At 39.4% G+C, this 18,548-nt stretch overlaps 2 protein-coding genes across 3 annotated transcripts; both read left to right on the top strand.

Moving 5' to 3' along the window:
• The first annotated feature begins 731 nt into the window (after positions 1 to 731).
• LOC112568980 lies at positions 732 to 11,601 on the top strand. Of its 2 annotated transcripts, none has more exons than XM_025246594.1 (10): positions 732 to 1,006; positions 1,588 to 1,695; positions 2,742 to 3,059; positions 5,099 to 5,229; positions 5,522 to 5,663; positions 6,810 to 7,052; positions 7,370 to 7,654; positions 8,993 to 9,148; positions 9,925 to 9,969; positions 10,476 to 11,601. In XM_025246594.1, exons 2-10 carry the CDS (start codon positions 1,638 to 1,640, stop codon positions 10,727 to 10,729), a joined length of 1,632 nt encoding a protein of 543 aa, XP_025102379.1. In that variant the 5' UTR covers positions 732 to 1,006; positions 1,588 to 1,637; the 3' UTR covers positions 10,730 to 11,601. The 2 variants fall into 2 exon arrangements, with proteins under 2 accessions (XP_025102379.1, XP_025102380.1); XM_025246595.1 differs by having other exon boundaries at positions 737 to 1,006; positions 5,525 to 5,663.
• Positions 11,602 to 14,623: 3,022 nt separating this feature from the next.
• Positions 14,624 to 18,467, top strand: LOC112569020. The gene is made up of 5 exons (XM_025246660.1): positions 14,624 to 14,867; positions 15,210 to 15,467; positions 15,589 to 15,696; positions 16,200 to 16,328; positions 17,134 to 18,467. The coding sequence occupies exons 1-5, from the start codon at positions 14,645 to 14,647 to the stop codon at positions 17,205 to 17,207; spliced, it is 792 nt and encodes a 263-aa protein (XP_025102445.1). The 5' UTR covers positions 14,624 to 14,644; the 3' UTR covers positions 17,208 to 18,467.
• Positions 18,468 to 18,548: the final 81 nt, after the last annotated feature.

Genomic DNA, 18,548 nt, shown 5'->3' with positions numbered 1-18,548 from the left:
TAATTTTGTGTTGACTGTGCCTACGTGTGTGAGGAATATGTGAATATGTGCATATGAATGCACTTTATCGTGTGTGAGAGAGAGAACTCAGGGCTGTGTACTGAGCAATCAGGGACGATAATTCCCTCCTTACTGCAAAGGCATGGAAAATGTTTACTTTTCCTTTTGTATTAGCTGTAGTTTGTGTATGTCAATTCAGCCCTCAGTGGCAGTACAGGTAGTCAGGTAAAGGAATGTGTCAGTGCAGGTATACAGGGTGTCCAAAAAGTTTCGCCCGATTTCATATTGATAACGTATGTAGATTTTTCTGACATTCGCCGAGTTATTACCGAACATTTTGCCACAATCGATGTGGAACTGTGCCAAAAGGTTTGTCGCAGTATTGCATCACGACTGGTTTCTTGTATCGAATCCAACGGAGAACAATTTGAATTATTCCGTTAGTATTACTTTTTATCATTGTTGCATCCTTGTTTCTTTCGTATTTATCATTGTTGCATGTTTGGTTCATTCATAGTTAGTATTGTGTTCGTAGTTCTCATTCATCATGCAATAAATTTCATTGAAAACATACATTCGTTTATCTTATAAAATCGGGCGAAACTTTTTGGACACCCTGTATAAGTGACAGTACATGTATGTCAGTGACTGGACAAAGAAAAAAAGAACTGTGACACCGTTGACGTCACATGCACCTGTCGTAAAGGTCAAGACCACAGTTCACTGAGCACTGGGTACATCAGCTGACACACAGCCAGTGACTCCAGTTCCACACATACACATACAAGCCAGTCACCCGTCAAACCGGAACCCCGTTATTGTTTGGGGATATTTTTGTTTTCTTGCACTGGTTCAGTGTCGGGTGTGGAGCAGACGACCGACGTCGAGTGACGACCTTATTGTTACAGTCGTCGCACGTCGCCCTATAATACAGTTTTGCCTACAATAGTTGAAGCCGCCAGGAACACCAACAACTGGGTTAAAGGTAACAGACTTCCTGGTACAGGTGAGTCAACTTTTTGTTGGTAGTTATTGTCGCTGTTAAGACGGTCTAGTTAAGCTTGCTCATGTGTAGACACATTTCAGTGGGTGACACGACACGATAAGGTATGGAAGATAGTATGTTGACCTTATGTCTTTAATTATTTTAATAGACAAACATTTCTTTAATAGACAAACATAAAGAGAACAGTAGAGATTGTGTCATCTAGACGACCAAAGTTCTCCACGAATGTAAACCAAGTGTTTTACGGATGATGTCAGATTATCATTGCTACTGCCAGACTATTGCAGCAGAGTTGAAGCCGCCAGTATTACATTGAAATGGACGTTAAGATCAAATAAAGGGACATACATAATTAGACAACATTCACTGAAAGGTTTTCACCACATATTCTCATTAAATTGTCGTCAGAGACATACAATCAAAATCAACAGAGCTCAAATTAAATAGTTCTCTACCTAACATTTGTTTCTGTATGCGCGAGCGCGTTCGTGTGTGTGTGTGTGTCCCGTTATAAATACACTTACCTGCTGTCTATTGAAAGTGGTAATTCAAGTCATATTGTGATCAACAACTACTTGCAGCAGCACCTTGTCCCTCGTATGCCTTAACACAAGGTTGGATCACCATTGCCATGACGAGCTCGTGGATGAGACATTTTGTTCTGCTGTGTGGTGTATACACAACACTAGGTAATCAACAATACAATGTTGTGTGTCGTGTATGTAACATAATGTAATCACTAGCACACTGCCATGTGTCACGCATGGAATCACTTTAGTATTTGCGTAAGAGAATATAATGCAGACTTTTAATAAGTCATTCAGTAAACTAAAATGTATTAAATGGAGCTTATATTCTGACTTTACCTTTGAATTCTAGACTCCTTGAATGATGTGGATATGTGAAGAGATAGGTAGAAAAGGTTAGGAAACACGAATCGACAAACTTACTCCAATGATACTACCCTTCAGTGTCTTTCAGACTCTGTTTAACTTCCATAAGATCCGAATATTACTAAAGAGCAATATGTTTAAAGAGTAGGGAATGTGTATGTAAAACTCATAGGAGTGAGGTAGAGAGCTGTGGGTGCATCGTGTGAATGTCAGTAGAGGACAAAGGCTATCATGGATCTAGGTGATTTCTCCGAGATGTTAGTGATTACCAGTTGCACCCGTCAAATCGTACACAAATTGTCCCCAGGTTGTCAACAGGGTAAAGACAGGCTTTATTTCTTTAACAGTGATGCTATGGAGAAATTAGTGCAGAGGTTTATGTGTTTGAGGAAGTTTGGGTGAGAGAGAGAGAAGGATAAAGAAAGAGAATATTTGGGTCTGGGTGGGTTTCTAGAACTGAGCTTGGGTAATGATTCACATTTATGTTTCTGTGAGCTTGTTAATGTTAAATGTTATACAGTGAATAATTCACCACCGTTGTTTTTTGCTTAAATACTGTAATTGTTTTAATTTTTCGTGTTTTTTGTAAATGTCAGTCAACAAAATATATAGATGCATTTCTCTCATGACAGAAAAATGTTGAATTGTGTAGAAGGAAAACATCTAACCGAAAAATAAACTAGTGGATAAAAAGCACAGAAGAAAAGATTCTCGAGAATAACAAATTCAGACAGTGACAGAGCCGTGAAGTATTAAATCTCCAGGAAGTGTCGACATATTACTGTAGAACCTTAGTCGTCTCACACTTCATTCTTACCGAATGTCGTCTCTTTGTTTCTCAGGAGTAAGAATAATTAACTGCAGCAACAACAAGGTAGAAATATTTGAAGACTCACCTGCTCCAGTCACGTGTGGAGAGATCACCAGTACATCCGCTGATGTTCGCTGGCTACGAGGAGATGGAGTCAACATCGGAGAGTGTAATGCTGGCGGTACCTGTATCAATAACTTATACAACGACTACAGCCTCAACAGGTCACCGCAGTCCACGGAGAGTCAGCTGACCCTTGTCCCTGATTACCGACGTCACGCGGGTCTCACGGTCACGTGTCTGGAGATAGGGAGTCTGTCCACAGCCTCCTGTACTCTCGTCATCAGACGTAAGTCAATCATTAACTCAATGTGACTTGTCCTATACTTTTTGAAAAATAAAGCAATGATGAACTATCAAACATGACATTTGTAGCAATGTGTTGACACAACAAAACGTTTTGTAAGATGATCGTCTGCAGAACAAAACACTTTCTTGTTTATTCATTAGAATTGTAAGCCGCTTATTAGATTCAATGCTTGTCTTCATATTTTTATTTGTTTTCATCTGCGTTATTTTACCTAATGTTTACTCATATCCTGAGATTGTGTATATAAAATTATTTCTTAAAATATGTGTGCTGTAATACTGTAGGTAGATTGCACTTGCATTAATCACTATTTCTGCTGAGTGATTATGTTGTTCTCTTCAAATCCCGGTATCCCTTGCATAGTCTGTGTATTTTGTGTTGATATGTGTATTTTTGTAGATTGTTTTCTTATTGTGTGCAGAGATAATGACATTTCTTGCATGTGTGCAAATATGCTTTCGCGTGTGTATTGTATTTATTCATGCATTGGTATCTTTATATCGATAATCCTATGTTGTCACATCTCACCATGTTTTGTGTATTATATATAGATACACACAACTTATATAAATATGCAGATACGTACCATCTGTGTGTACTGTACGTATTTATATTTATACATGTATATCATCCTGCCTTGTCTGTTCCATCCTGTGTGCGTCTTATTTATTGCACCGTAGTTTCTTTAAAATATTGTATCCTGCTGTGATACATGTTCTGTCCTATTGTCTTTAACGGCTTTGTTTGTTCCTATGATATCCATTATACCTGGTTTATTTCCTGACAATCTTTCTTGTCATTTGCAGTATACCTAGTATACCTTTAATACAATCTTTCTACTTTGTTTCTGTTGTGTGTTAGCCTCCTTGTTTATAAGTATTGTACTGATTAGTATTACTTTGTATTTATTCTAGAGGACTGTTGTGATACAGAAAAATGTTGTGTGGTATCTCAATAGTTATTAATTTACTCAGCGTTGTGTCTGTGTTTTTCACTTATTGTAAGCTCTATTAGTCTCTCCGCGTTTTGTCAGGGTAGAGGTATAAAACTTACTTAAAGCTCTCCACACGATGGGTGCAACACAAACACGCGTCTGAGAGGTTGTCTGAAAGATTTACATGTTGATCCTCTCTGAAATGGTTTTGAGGTGTCACTTATGAAATTTATGCATTTTAATATTTGAGTTCAAACTGTCTGCTCTTTATACATGGGACCACTTAGTACATTGCATGTAGGATAAATGTAAACAGTTTAATTCTTTTCATCTTCCTTTCTCTTCCCACTCAACCAATCTCTCTTGCTCCGTGTGTATGTTTTGGTTGATGTGTATATTTGTATGATGTTTTGAGCGTCTTTGTGTAAGTATGCTTGTGTGTTCACAAGTGGGGGGATTCTTGGGAGTGTTTAAATATTATTGACTTACTTTTCTCTTTTTTTCATTTTTTTCAGCACTCACTCCTTTCTATTTACGATTTTTGCGTTTCTTATTTGTCCATATGGTTCATTACTTACATGGCTTAGATGTGCCACTGTGTTTACACCATATTTCTGCCATAATATATGAACCATGCAGGAGTAGTTTAAAATATAGCGAGTAGATGATGTTTAATGGAGATAATAACAATTTCATTACGCTTAATCGTCCAACTAAAACATTAAAGCAAACTTAGCAACAAAGAATGCAAACCTTTGATAACAAAGGTTTATGTGAATGTCAACATTTTTTAAAGTCCAATCAATTCTTATATTCAGTTTGTTGGATTATTCTACTGATTGAAAATGTCAATTATGTCATAAGTGCGAAGTTACTAACGACGAGAGTACATCAGAGGTCTGTAGACAGACAGGTTTGTGTTGTAGTCAGACACCAAAGGTGCCATAAGGGTGTGTGATCATGTCAGTGACGAGACTGATGACGTCAAAACAATAAACAAACAGTTAAGAACAGTCACATCCTGTGGATTTTCCTGTTGTTTACGTCTTTCTATGATGAAGTAATCACAATAATTGTATTTCAGGTCACCCTGAGCTCAGTGAGTGTCACGTGACCACCAACCCTGTGGACTGGACTGTGTCAGGTTCATGTCGTGTACAACAAGCTTTCTCCTCTGATAACATCTACACCTGTACATGGACTAGGAACGATGGGGTAACATGGGCTTGTGGGATACGGGGTCTATGGTTTTGATAAATGTCTTCTGACAAAAATGATTTATGTAGAATATCTAAATTATGACTGCTTGAAATGTGACCGTTATTTTTGTTCCTGTTTATTCCATTGAATTTAAAGAAAAAAATGTGCCGTATCATAATTTCTTTCTGTTTATTTTAAACAAGATAAAAAGTTCAGTGTCTTGTATATTGCATAAAATTAAGTTGATATAAATCTCTTAAATAATATCTTAAATTGTTCAAAAGATGTTATGGATGTATATTCTAAGCAGCAGACATTTGGAGGGTTGGATGCCAGTCGTGAGCTGTGTTCGTTCACACAAGCTCTGCCACAAGCCGGGGGACTGTACACCTACAGCATTTCTGTGTCTCCTCCTGCTACTACAAACTTTTCTCAGCAACTGACACTAGGTCTGAGTTTCTTCTACATTTTTCTTACTCTTTCTCACTCTCTTTCTCTCTCTCTAACGCACGTGCACACACACAAACACACTAGCCCCGTATGGAGAATCTTGGAATATTCCAAATATCGGTACATCACCAAAAAACTTACTAAACGTCCTCGTACAATGTGATACCAGTTTTACATTTTACTTATTACTTGCCTTTTCTTGTTGTGTTATGTAGTTTGCTTTGTTTTGTACTGTGAAGTACATTAACATGTTTACTTCTTATTAAGACATGAGCTAGCTGTAAAACAAACATTAACTTTAACTATTCTATCACTATTTTCTTCAATAAAATAACTGTCACACCACCTCTCTCTCTGTGTCGCTGCCTCCTTCTGTCTCAGTCTCTCAATGACTGCGCACATATACGTCAGCAACTACACATATACTGTGTCATGTGACTTCCATTTATTATCTTCAAATACTTATCAAGAATTTCTCACCTTACAAGACATTGCTCTTTCAAAAAAACAAAGAGACACTCTGAATTTCACACTTCACTAACAAATAAGTAACAAGGGTTACTGAGTCACTCTTTTCTTAGGTAAAACTCTTCTCTCGTACTACAGTTCTGTCTAGTAAGAATTAAGTGTTATTGTTTACATCATCTTCAGACAATGCAATGACACTGACAATAATTTGTAAATGTAAACACTTATCCTGATATTTAATGTTGTAGAGCATACTTATGAAAGTGGCGGAAATGTATTGCCTATTCTACATTTCTTGCTGATAATTGATCATTAATTTTATCTGATGTAATGAGGAGTTCCTGATGACGATGATGTGTAACTTATTACTAGGAAAGACGAGTTTCGCATTTTTCAGCGAGTCCTCAACCTCGATTTGTTTTGTTTGCAGGGGAATTAAAGTGGTCTGTCCCACAACCTTTGGTGTCGACTACACTATTTGCAATAATGAGTTGCATCGCATCACAGAAAAAAAGAAACTTTTGGATGATACTTGATATTTTAAAACGCGTCTTTTTTAATTTCTCTAAACTCTCTGGCTACAGCTAAGCTCAACAGGCAAGAATAGCATAGGAATTCAGCAAAATTGTTTGTCAACAAAGGGTGTAGTCCTTAATTTAGTTCTCTATTACACACAGTGGAACCCGGTGACATAACAACCACGTGTCCACACTGGGTGGTGAGAGGAGGAGACCTGTCCTGTACATGTCAGACGACAAACACCGCCAGTCCTCCAGCCCCAGTGAGATGGGAGGGACGAGACAGTGAGAAGCTGGTGAAGACTAACGTACAGCGGGAGGACAACGGCACACAGTTCACGTGTCACGTGACATGGGCTGGGCGTGTCTACACCTCCATCACCTACACTCTACTGGTTGAATGTACATAACGTATTTCTCTATATTTTCTTTATTTAGCTTAACATTTTGTAACAACTGCCCCAGTAATGAAGATAGAAAGAAATACTTTGACAAGGGGTTATGCCCTCTATGACACATTTAATTTTAATCACACATGAGACATTAATTTAACCCATTACCTGGTATTCAATAACTTCTCGAGTCACCTTAATAAAACTCGCTTAATTTGTTTTCAGACAATATAATACATATTACGAAAATCATTTTCTGCTATAAAGATTAGTTAAATATTACTTGTGCTGTTTATCGATTTATTCTCTTGTTTCTCAATATTTTAGATGTGGAGGGCCCCAGTGATGTCGTCATTAGCGAAACACATCATCCAGGTAGCAACGGTTCAGCAGTCATAATTTTATCATGTAACACAACAGGTGCTGTGTACCCAGGTGTGAACTTTACCTGGAGTCCAGGTGTTTGCCAGAATGAAACACACGCCGCCAGGAGCAGCACGTGCACCGTTAGATTGGACGCCGAGGATGACGGGAAAAGTGTGACGTGTAAAGCTATTAATAGCATCGACAGCCGAATATCAGTCTCGACATCAGTGACACTGCGGATAACCGGTGAGATAACTGACGTCTGCTTTTATTTACCGTCAATCATCAAACAAAGCAGATGTAGTATTTACATTATATATGTTTTGAGATATATATATATAGGGCGGTAACGTTTATGTAAGACGTAAATTTCATTTAAGCTGTTATCTGTGTATGTTAAATCATCACCATCATCATTCTAACCATCATCATCATCATCAACGCACTTCCACATGTGGATGCAAGCTAAGTGCGCTGTGTTCAGGAAACTACAAGCAAATTAACAGTTAAAAACTAAGCACAGATTGGAAAAAAAAGATGAGGTAAGACCGTTTTACATTCGCTTGATAAGTTCATGAAAAGGAAAGTTAAGTGGCAGACGTGTCAAAGTGTTGTAGGAGAGTATCTAAAAGAGTGAGAGGTGCTAGACATTCCTCTATATTATCTGGAAGAAAACTAAAAAGTACCTAAACGATAGGCTCCAGAAGACTTTATCAAGTTGCACACAAACCTCTCAAACACTTGGCCACAACAGACATGAGAGACAAGGCTGATAGTCTGTGGAGGCTGTAACATTAGGTTTGCATTGCAATGTTTTTGTTGGTGATATTGTCCGCAAGCGGATGTTGCAATGCATCTGAGTTTCCTCATGAAGAAAATTGTTCTCAGGGTGACAGTTATGACATGACCCCAATTACCCACCAACATAATAATGGAGGGGAACGATTCCTGAGATCTTTAAACATCTTAAGTGACTGCCACACGTCTCATGAGCCCCCAACACCTGCTCTTCTCGGAACAAAAAGATTTAGCAACCTTTAATAACATTCGTGCTGTATTCTTCAGGTTGGAATGTGAATCATGGAATGATGCATCATGTGTTTGCCATGTTCAGTAAGACAGAAAAAACTACCTGACAGAGAAAGACTGGACAGGGGGGTGGATGATAATGTGTGTCAACACCACCTCCTGTTCAGTCTGTTTCTGACTCCTCCTGACATTAATAGTTGTTACTCTTCTTTGTTGGAATATCACTTATACCCAAAGCGAGATCCCAATGTACCCCAGCGAGAGCAGAAAGGTGTTGTTCAGGTAGAGAAAACATCTCCCGTACAGGGTCACCAACACAGAGATACGATACCCTACCGTTACAAACAGTGCACTGCCACTTATATTTTTCTATTTTAAGTTTCGTTAGTCAATATTAAATTTAGAAGTTATAAAACGCATGATCCCTTATACCCTAGCATGATGTATAGCAGTTGTTGTTTGACCTTTATCATCTCTTGTTCAAAGGAAATACATAATCCCAACATCATGTATCTCAGCAGTAATAACAGTTGATGTTTTACCTTCACATCCAAGGAGCAGGAAACATCAGCGTTGTCTTGACAACAGATTCACTGTCATCAGCATCGGCTGTCGTCGGACCAGTCGTCGGAGCTGCTGTCGCTGTGATTGTAGCTGTTGTCATCGCCATTTTGCTCGTTATTATCATCAGGAGAAGGCGCACATTAAAGAGTAAGGAGTTTCTTTTGTTTTGCTTTTTTTACATCACGTGATGTTAAAGCACACTGTCCTGATTACTTTACGTTTGACATCGAGAATGTGGATATTTTAATGAAAGTTAGGTGTCAAATATACTCTTTGCACAATACCATCCTGTCTTTGTACTGTAAACAAAACAAAAAAACGTGTCTGATAGAATCTCTTTTTATACATTGCTGTTCTCGCCATATTAGAAGTAGAACGATTTGTCATAGAGATAAACTGATCCACGTTTTCTGTCATGTTCATATATGTAAAAATCTCATCACACAAATTTGTTCTCTGTTTATAGACAATTAAACTACAAACGCTATTTGGCTCTCTTTTCGTTTCAATCACAACTCAGGAATGTCTTGCTCATGTTTATTATGTTGATATTTGTAAAGTTAGACACTCAGTATTTCAAGTGCCTAACCCTGGTATATTTGCGTTTTTCCTAATTTGTCAACTTTGAATACTTTCCTCTGCTGTTGTTTGTAGAACTACTTTAGTCCTGTATAAATCAGGAGATGACTGTCCATGTGTTAATGTCCCGCTGTGATCACTGACATTACGAGAGGTAAGATGGCTGCCTACTGACTTCGGCGAGCTCATGGTCTCTCGGGTGGTTTTATATCAGTATTTTGAATGTATGGATGCCACTCATTGTTTGACTCTGACTTGCTTTTCTCGTGGGATTTTTTTTAAAGTTAAACGGTCTTGGAGCTTCATTTTAAAAAATTAAACAACATTCGTTTTTCTTTTGTCAGAAACGCCAGAAAAGACGACAAAGAGCTATCCGTGCCAGGATTCTGGTAAGTTTATCATAAAAGTTATTATAATAACACTATTACAATGCATATCATCTCTTATTATCCATGTTATTCACTCTCAAAGATAAGAAACCATCTGACACTGTAGCAAATAAAAATGACAGAAACGATGCGTATTCTCTTTACAATACAAAGGATATCGTAAACATACAAATCTTGACAAATAAAATGTAATTTTTCCCAGTTTTAAAGTTTAGATATATATCTATAGACAGATATGCGCTTGTTTTATTTCTAATGTCCCCCGTAACACTATCTGTGGTCTCTGTTTAATTATTCATTGATTTCTCAAAGGGCAAGGAGACAATGAGATATGTTCATGTCAAATTCTTAATATGCAGACAGACATACAGACAGACACACAAAGACAAATGCAGTAAAACAATAAACATGCAGACATGACAACACAACAGTTGTGAGAGCCTAGTTGTCCCTACCAGTGCCATGTTGTGTATGACACACACGTGACCTCTCTCCATGTTTTACAGAGTTCGAGGACCACATCAATGAGGTGTACGACAGTTCTGAGACTGCCGGACCACACAGCAGCTGCGGTGACAACTACAGGTCACGTGGTCAGGGTACAGACAGGGAAGCCAGTCACAGGAATAAACAAGAGGTCAGCGCGCAGTATGAAGACAGTCCGAGTGGAGGATATTACAGTGAGATACGGGAGGTGGGCACTGGCAACACCTACCCTCAGCCTCACCACCGCCTGTCTATGAACCCCTACAGCAACTGAGACAGTGATGGGGCACGTTTGGTTTCTTTGGATGTCACAGTCATCACTGGATGTGACAGTCATCCCTGGATGTCAGTCATCACTGGATGTCAGTCATCACTGGATGTCAATTACTGAATTGATTAGTATCCATGGTTATCAGTTGATGTCTGCACGCCATCTAGAACTCTCCACGGTCATGAGTGGGAAGAGAAGGAAACACTGTGTATCCACGTGAACAAAATACACATTTATTCGCCAAGTGACTTTTCAGGAGGCCATCACTTTCTTTACAACCAAGAATTACACACCTGTAGTCGCCACTACAAGCACGTGAAATGTAGACACACATGTACACAGAATTTCTCTTACTTTGATCGCTCTTTTTCTCAATCTTTCTTCTCTCTCTCTCTCTCACACACACATGATAACACACAAAAACTTACACACACGCATACTGTATCCATCATCCACACATTTCAACTCCGCTAAACTACATTCTTAAAGATACTCAAAGACACTTGCAGGCTCGCACAGACTTGTTCCACAACTACGTACAGAAGTAAAAGAAACTTGTGGAAATTCTGACTTTTAATAATTATATATATATATTGAGAGAGCCAGTGGTTATACAGGCAACACTACCTGACATTAGGTTTTGTATAAAAACAATAACAGACCTCGGGCATTTTGTGGATGACCATGACAGTAAAGCTCGTGATTTACCATCACCAGATAATGAAGGTTGTATAAAGACTCACACAAACCACAGAAGCTCTGAAGGTGACACCATTGTCCACTAGGAAAAAAAATGTTATCTGCACGTCCATATCCACACTTAGTATTCTAGTCCACTTTGAGCTTTTCTTGCTAAATATTAGTCTAAGTTTATAGTTTTGTTGTCTTTGTTTTATATTCCATAAAAGTTTTGTACGTGGCGTTTGATTGAAGATCGCATGACGAGAACAATAGAACATTTGATACTACGACCAGAAAATCTCCTGGTTTTGTTTTGGGTTTATTTTTAACGTTGCCAACGAGGAAATGTTCACATGTCGTGTAGTGTACACTGACAGTGTCAGGACGATCAGTGCCGTATGCGATGTGTGGATGTGTTCATCTGCTCCATCACCTGACACACAGACATACACACTGCACACCTGACACACAGACATACACACTGCACACCTGACACACAGACATACACACTGCACACCTGACACAAACATTGACAAAGACGTGCTGACCTCTGCTGTGATTTATGTTTGACATCTGACCCAGATGCGATCTTTTTTTCTTTTCCATTGACTTGGCGACGAACATGTTCTACGCATACGTGAACAGTTGACTTAAGTTACCAGGTTAACAAATCACTACCTCGATCCTTTGTTTATCCTTTCTGTCCAAAATAAAGGTTTGTATCAAAATCGTAAGCCTAAACAAAACCCGAAAGGTGATATTAAATATCGGTGACATTTACAGACGGCGATATACCCAGCCAGAGCAACACTCGCCGCATTGGACAAAAACGAAAACATTCCTTGGGCCATGTACACTCATGTATTGTCACTGAGCGTCCTGTGAGTCCTGTCCTGTCATTAAGAGTCCTGTAAGTCCTGTCATCTTGGAGGTCCTGTGCAGTCTTGTTCTGTCTTTTTCCTGTCTTGTAACTCATGTCATGTCATTAAGCGTCCTGTAAGTCCTGTCATCTTGGACGCCCTGTGCAGTCCTGTCTTCTACTGAAATGTCATACACAGTCATGTTCTGTCCTCACGTGTCCTGTACGTTCTGTCCTGTCTGTAATGTCACAGTCGTGTCTTGTCTTGTAGCGTCATTGTATACGTGAATCATTTCTGGAAGCGTCTTGCATAGTCCTGTCATGTCTTGACATGCCTTCCACAGTCTTGTCATGTCTTAAATAGTATGAACAGTCCTGTCATGTCTTGAAGCTTCTTGTATTCGTCACTCACACATTCAAGTGTCTTTTACAGTCCCTTCATGTCTTAATGCATCCTGTATGTCTTTCTTTGTGTTCAAGTGTTTTTTACAACCATGTCCTGTCTTGAAGCGCTGTGTACACGTCTGTCTTGTCTTGAAGTGCACTGTGTGTCCTTTAATATCTTGAACCGTCCTGAACAGTTCTCTAGTCTCCTGTCTTGTACATTTCTGTCATATTACAAGGTGTCCCGTCAAGTCATGTCTTCTCTAAAGCCTCATGTTTACTTTTTGTTTGTTGCAGGTCACTCTGTCATCAGTTAGTGTCAGGTCACCACTGACACTGTCAACTGGACTGTGTCAGGTTCATGTCGTGTGCAGGAGGCTTTTTCCTCTGACAACATCTACAGCTGCCGCTGGACACTGGGCGATGTAGGGAGGCTCGGGTCCAATGTTTAGTAATTAAACTACAAAGAAACTAGACTAAATAAGTTAAAGCATTCATGTATGTGTACAGGGTTTTCACACGTTTTGCGGTTTGTTTGGGTTACTTTTGTTCATCTGCTATTTTACTGTACGATTACGTGTGTGCGCCGTGGTGCTGATATTCTAGATGTACAGATACCTCAAATTTCTATAACAGCTTTATCATTTTAACAGGGTATTTATTATGCACTAACTCTAAAGTTCAGGAGGAGTCGCAGAAACTCAGGAAAATGAATTTCATGCTTTAAGGAAGATATTGTGAAAAAAAAAACATGAATGAATAAGCTTGGAGTTTAAGCGCTTTTTCGGATAATTGAATAGAATTCACTTCTTTGTAGAAGACTAATAACATCACAAGTGTGTAGGTAAATTAGGTATTTAATGATTTTTTTTTCACGTATGTTTGATCGCTGCTTTCTACGTGCCGGTGTGTGAAGGTCGTCTCCTAACCTTTCGGGTGGTTGGGGTGTGTCCTCACTTTTCTCGGGGCCAGGTATTTGGTCCTTCCCTTCCTTACCTTATCCAAACCTTAGTGGAATCAGGTTCTATTCTGTCTATTCACGATACCAGGGTCGACTCGGGACAGTTTACACAGGTATTGGACGGCGAGCCTTGCGGTTTGAATGCAGGTGCTCAAACCACTTGACTACCTGCTTCCGTGTGTGCGTGTTTGTGTGTGTGTGTGTGTGCGTACCTGCGGGGATGAAAGGGTGGCTGTGTGTGGAGGGTTGGGGGTGCAGCACTCGCATTTACAGTTTTAAAGGCTGTTTACTGAAACTGAATGTCAGGAAATACACTTACACCTGAAGTTTGGGGTTATCGCTGAATGATGTCACATTTTCTGCTTTAGCAAATATCTGGATCGTTGAGTGAAGATCGTGAGCGATGTTTGTTTACACAACAATTGCCGAAAGACGTGGGAAATCACACCTACAACGTGTCTGTGTTTCCTCCTGCTACTAGCCGGTCTCCACAAACCATTGAAATAGGTAATAACACACCTGTACTACTCCAGGTACACTAGGTGCTGCTGTAAACATGTACCTAGGTCATGCCTAGTGTCATCTTGTGTAATAAATAACCTGCCCAGTAAACCTATGACACATTATCTCACCTGTGTAGATGTTTGCAATCGTTAGCTTTTTGTGGTCAGTATTACAGAAACTCAATACCACATTGGTATCCATGTTAGGCGTGATGTACGCATAATGGAAATAGAGTGGAATTATATCTGTGGTATACAGGCTCGTTCTTAGTCTTTAGTTGGGACGAGACAGGGATTAGCTTGGAGCCTAGTGGTTCTATTAATCAAAAGTGGTGGTGGTGGGGGGGGGGGGGCACTAGGCAGATGCCTAGTCTTCCTGCCCCTAAGCACGGCCCTGAGGACGATAACGAAGTTGTGCTTTGGTGGTGGTAATGGTAATGGTAATGGTAATGATTTATTTCTGACATTACGAGCTTATTGCTGTTACAAGATGTTGTGTACTAAATACAGCTTCTCCAGGGGACCTGTCCATGTTCTGCCCTCGTGTTGTGCTGGAAGGAAGCAGCTTTGTAGTTGCCTGCGAGACAGAGACTGTCGGCAGTCCGACCGCCATTGTCCGCCTGGAGGGAGAGAAGGACAGACAGAAGGTGATCAGCTCTGTACCACGAACAGCCAATGGCACGCAGTTCAGATGTCACGTGACCTGGGGAGGAGACACAAACAGCACCAGCAACTACACACTGCTTGTGGCATGTAAGGGACTATTAGTATTGTATTAGTTACAAAATTGACCTGACATCGTGGATATAGATGGAGGAATGTTTTCCTTGTAAAATGCGATGAGGTTAGCATTACCTGTGGTGCGGGGCTCAATAAGGATGTTGATGCCAGTCATAATTTGATAATTAATATAATGATTATTCATAAAGTTGTAGATAGATATCTGTGTGCTTCCACACCGACACCTGTTGGTCGTGCAGAGTGAGCTCAGCCTCAGCCCTTACTACTAATTACTGTTTATTACTCCCTTCATCGTTTACTGCATAATCATTCACTCAGTGTACACGTGATACATTCGGTGTCAACCCTCCACAGACGGCCCGGACATGGTCTCAATCCGGAGTTCGTCTCCTAGCAACAACGCAAACACTTCGCTCGTCTGCTCAGCTTCGGAAGCGTACCCCGCAGTTATCTACTCTTGGCAGGGAGCATGCGCAGAAGTGACAACAAGTGTAGGTGGCAGCACCTGTCTCATGTCTCGGCCAATCAGTGACAGCGATGTTATCACGTGCACAGCCGTCAACTCCCTGTTTGACATCTCTGTGACAACATCCTACAGTCCTGGCCTCACAGGTGGGTAAACACAGGATTTGAGAAAAGACTGAAAGCGACATTTAATGACGAATCTTAGTTTTATGGTTTTACTAATGAGAGTGTATAGCCTCTTCTTTAAAAAAGCTGTCTTTTCTCACAGGAACTCAGCCTCTAATAGCTGCAGCTGTAGGTGGAGCTGCTGCTGGTGTCATTATCTTGACTGCTGTCAGCGTTGTCGTCATTCTCTACATTTTTAGAAAACGAAAAGGTAAAGTTCTGATGGACATAAAGTCTTTGTTAAATCTGCAAATTCTCTACAGAGCATTACACATTAAAACATTGGTATCCTCTTCGGAAAGGCAAGCGACGACTTTGGATGTTATTACCTGTGAAGACAGACCCAGTCCTTGTGTAACAACTACAATGTCTGAAATCTTGCATCGTCGTTCGATTGTGACTTTTAATTCTTTATGTAAACCTTCACAGTCCCAAAAAGTCAGCTAGCTGCTCAGCAACCAAAGTTTGTACTGTTTATACTGCATAAATGTGGAAAACAGGAACATAGGTACTTAGTCCTGCCAGAATGAGAGAGGAAAAAAGAAGGTGGGTACAGTTCTAGTCACAGGCACAGAATATTGGTGTTTGGCGTATAAGTTTGGCGCATGTTTACGGTTGATATTTAAGGTAAAAAAAAGTGATAATATTTCTAGAACAAATGAGCAAAATAAAATGAAGAAAAATATAGTCTGTACTTTGATGTACATTTTTCAGATGGAATGTACGCCAGCACCACAAGGGGTAGAGAAGAGCCGCATCCTTACATGGACCTAGAGATGAGAGGTCAAGGTCACTGTGAAACAACGTCTGCAGACTCACACTCTGAACAGTCACGTGACCAGGGTATGTGGCAGTCGATGGGAAATGTTTTATTTTTTTCTTCTGTTGATGTAAGATTCCATTGATAAATTATTAATTAATTCTTATTAATTATTAAGTATTTGTAAAGATACTAAGTTATACATGTAACCCAATTTATACCGGTCTTTAGTACTCGGTGATGCACATACAGACAACATAATTAACATACATTTATGATTTGTTCCACTGGACAATAATCTGGCCTTCAGTTGACAGAAAAAGGGTTAATATTGTGTACAGTGGCACATAAGCTTACATTGAACATTCGGAGTATAATGGAAAGTGTTCAGTTTTCTTGGGTGTGACTATATAAGTTTTTCTGCAATGTTAATTTAACTTTAACTAAGTGATATTCCTCTACCTTGAATTCATTCTCTGTATTCTTGAGCGTTCTCATGTATTTTCGATTCCTCTATATGTATATATAGTATGAGAGAGAGAGAGATGGAGGAGAATTCAGTTTCTGATAAAGAGCCGCACTTTGTCTTTTATCTAAAATGTAAACTCATTTTGTTGCAATAGATGTTAATTTCAATGGTGTTTATCAGACTTGTTTTGATGAAATAAGTAAAAATCAGTTTAAATATTTCGTTTTAATTTGTGATGTACATGTCTGTGTAGGTATAAGAGGTTATGTAATTATTATTTTATTTTGTATGATAATTTCCTGTCACAGTCTGTTTTCTGAAAAATAATATTTACTGACAGATTCTGTGAGTTCTGCAGAAAAGAGGGTTCACTCTGAAGGTTGTGAGCAGGATTCGGATTTCGTTTTCCTTTATTTTAGTCAAACACGGGTACGAGAGGACAGGGCGGTGTGTGAACAAGAATATGAAGCACAGAGTGTCATCCAATATCTGAACATGACTGGAAACCTCACGACATGTCACGTGAGATGTCTGACATTTTAGTTTCAATCTTGAATTGGCTAAACGAGGACATGTCCTCATCCCGTGTCTCGCCGGAACTGTTGACAGTTGACTACAGACAAGTACCCGGATGTGTGGTGACTGGCAGTAATGATAACCTGTTAGCAGCACTTGAAATCAGAATAGTTAAAGCTTAAGTAATTAATTCTCTTCAAGTCCATTTGAAAGATGTAGGAACATGTGCTTCAAGTGTCTGGTGTATTTAAGTTGTTTTGTTGTTTACAAGAAGTCTTTCATGCTGGGTTAATCCAAAACAAAACAGGGAACAGTGTGTGGTACTTGAACTGATAACCTTCTCAGCGCTAATATGTGTGTGTGTGTGTGTGTCTACTTGACTCTCAATCGAATAATATGAAAGGTGTAGGTACCTGAATGCCAGGTACTCAATATTTAGCTGAGTACACACGTGGTTTGTACTAAGTTTACTCAGCGCTCAAAGCTCAGCCTAAAACCACGGTAACAGCTTCAGCTCTAAACAATTAGTAAAACTATTATTACAATCTTCATTATTGTGAGATTCTATAATATCCAAACAACAGTCGGTAAATCCATAATGTTTATAAACAAAAGTTACAGCTATCTGGATGACGTCACTCGTCATGTCACATCGAAAAATGAATATTCCTCACTATCATCCACCTTCTCCTCCTCCTTTGCATCATTACTATCATTGTCATATGTATCATCAGACAATTTGTCTTTTGGAAGTGCTAAAGAATCAAGAATAGTTATATAAATGGTTATATAACTGTTATATAAACATTTCTCGAAGTTATTTATTTACTACAAGCACCAGGTGACGGCAGGTACACCTCCATATCTTAGAAAGAGGGGAAGGGGGTCACGGGAAGCTAGGATGTAGTGAGGGGTGTTATAGGGGGCGCAGTATGATAAGTTTCTCTTTCATTATTTTATTTCAAAAAAGGAGGTTGAAGATCGGGACCATACTTGAACAACAGACTCCATCAGTCACCTAGTTTATCGTAGCTCGTGACAGTAGAAACACTGTAACACAAGCTGCTGATGATGGGTCTGCTCTGTACAAGCCGGATGTCTGGCATCTCCTCTGTTTATAATCCACTTGAGCTCATTTTCCTGTCAGGTCTCAGTAAATTAGTGAACTTGATACAGAATGGAATTCAGTGTCAGCGCTGTCATGCTTCACAATATTTTCATAACTTGTAACTTGAAATCTGTGATGGTACTGACACGATTAATTTTAATACTGAGTGTAACATCTGCTAACATTGCCAAATACAATGTCTGGTAAGAC

This window comes from Pomacea canaliculata, linkage group LG7, assembly GCF_003073045.1.
Source record: "Pomacea canaliculata isolate SZHN2017 linkage group LG7, ASM307304v1, whole genome shotgun sequence".
NCBI lineage: Eukaryota > Metazoa > Mollusca > Gastropoda > Architaenioglossa > Ampullariidae > Pomacea > Pomacea canaliculata.
Note: the sequence above shows the minus strand (reverse complement) of the source record. Positions and strands in the feature narration are given on the sequence as shown.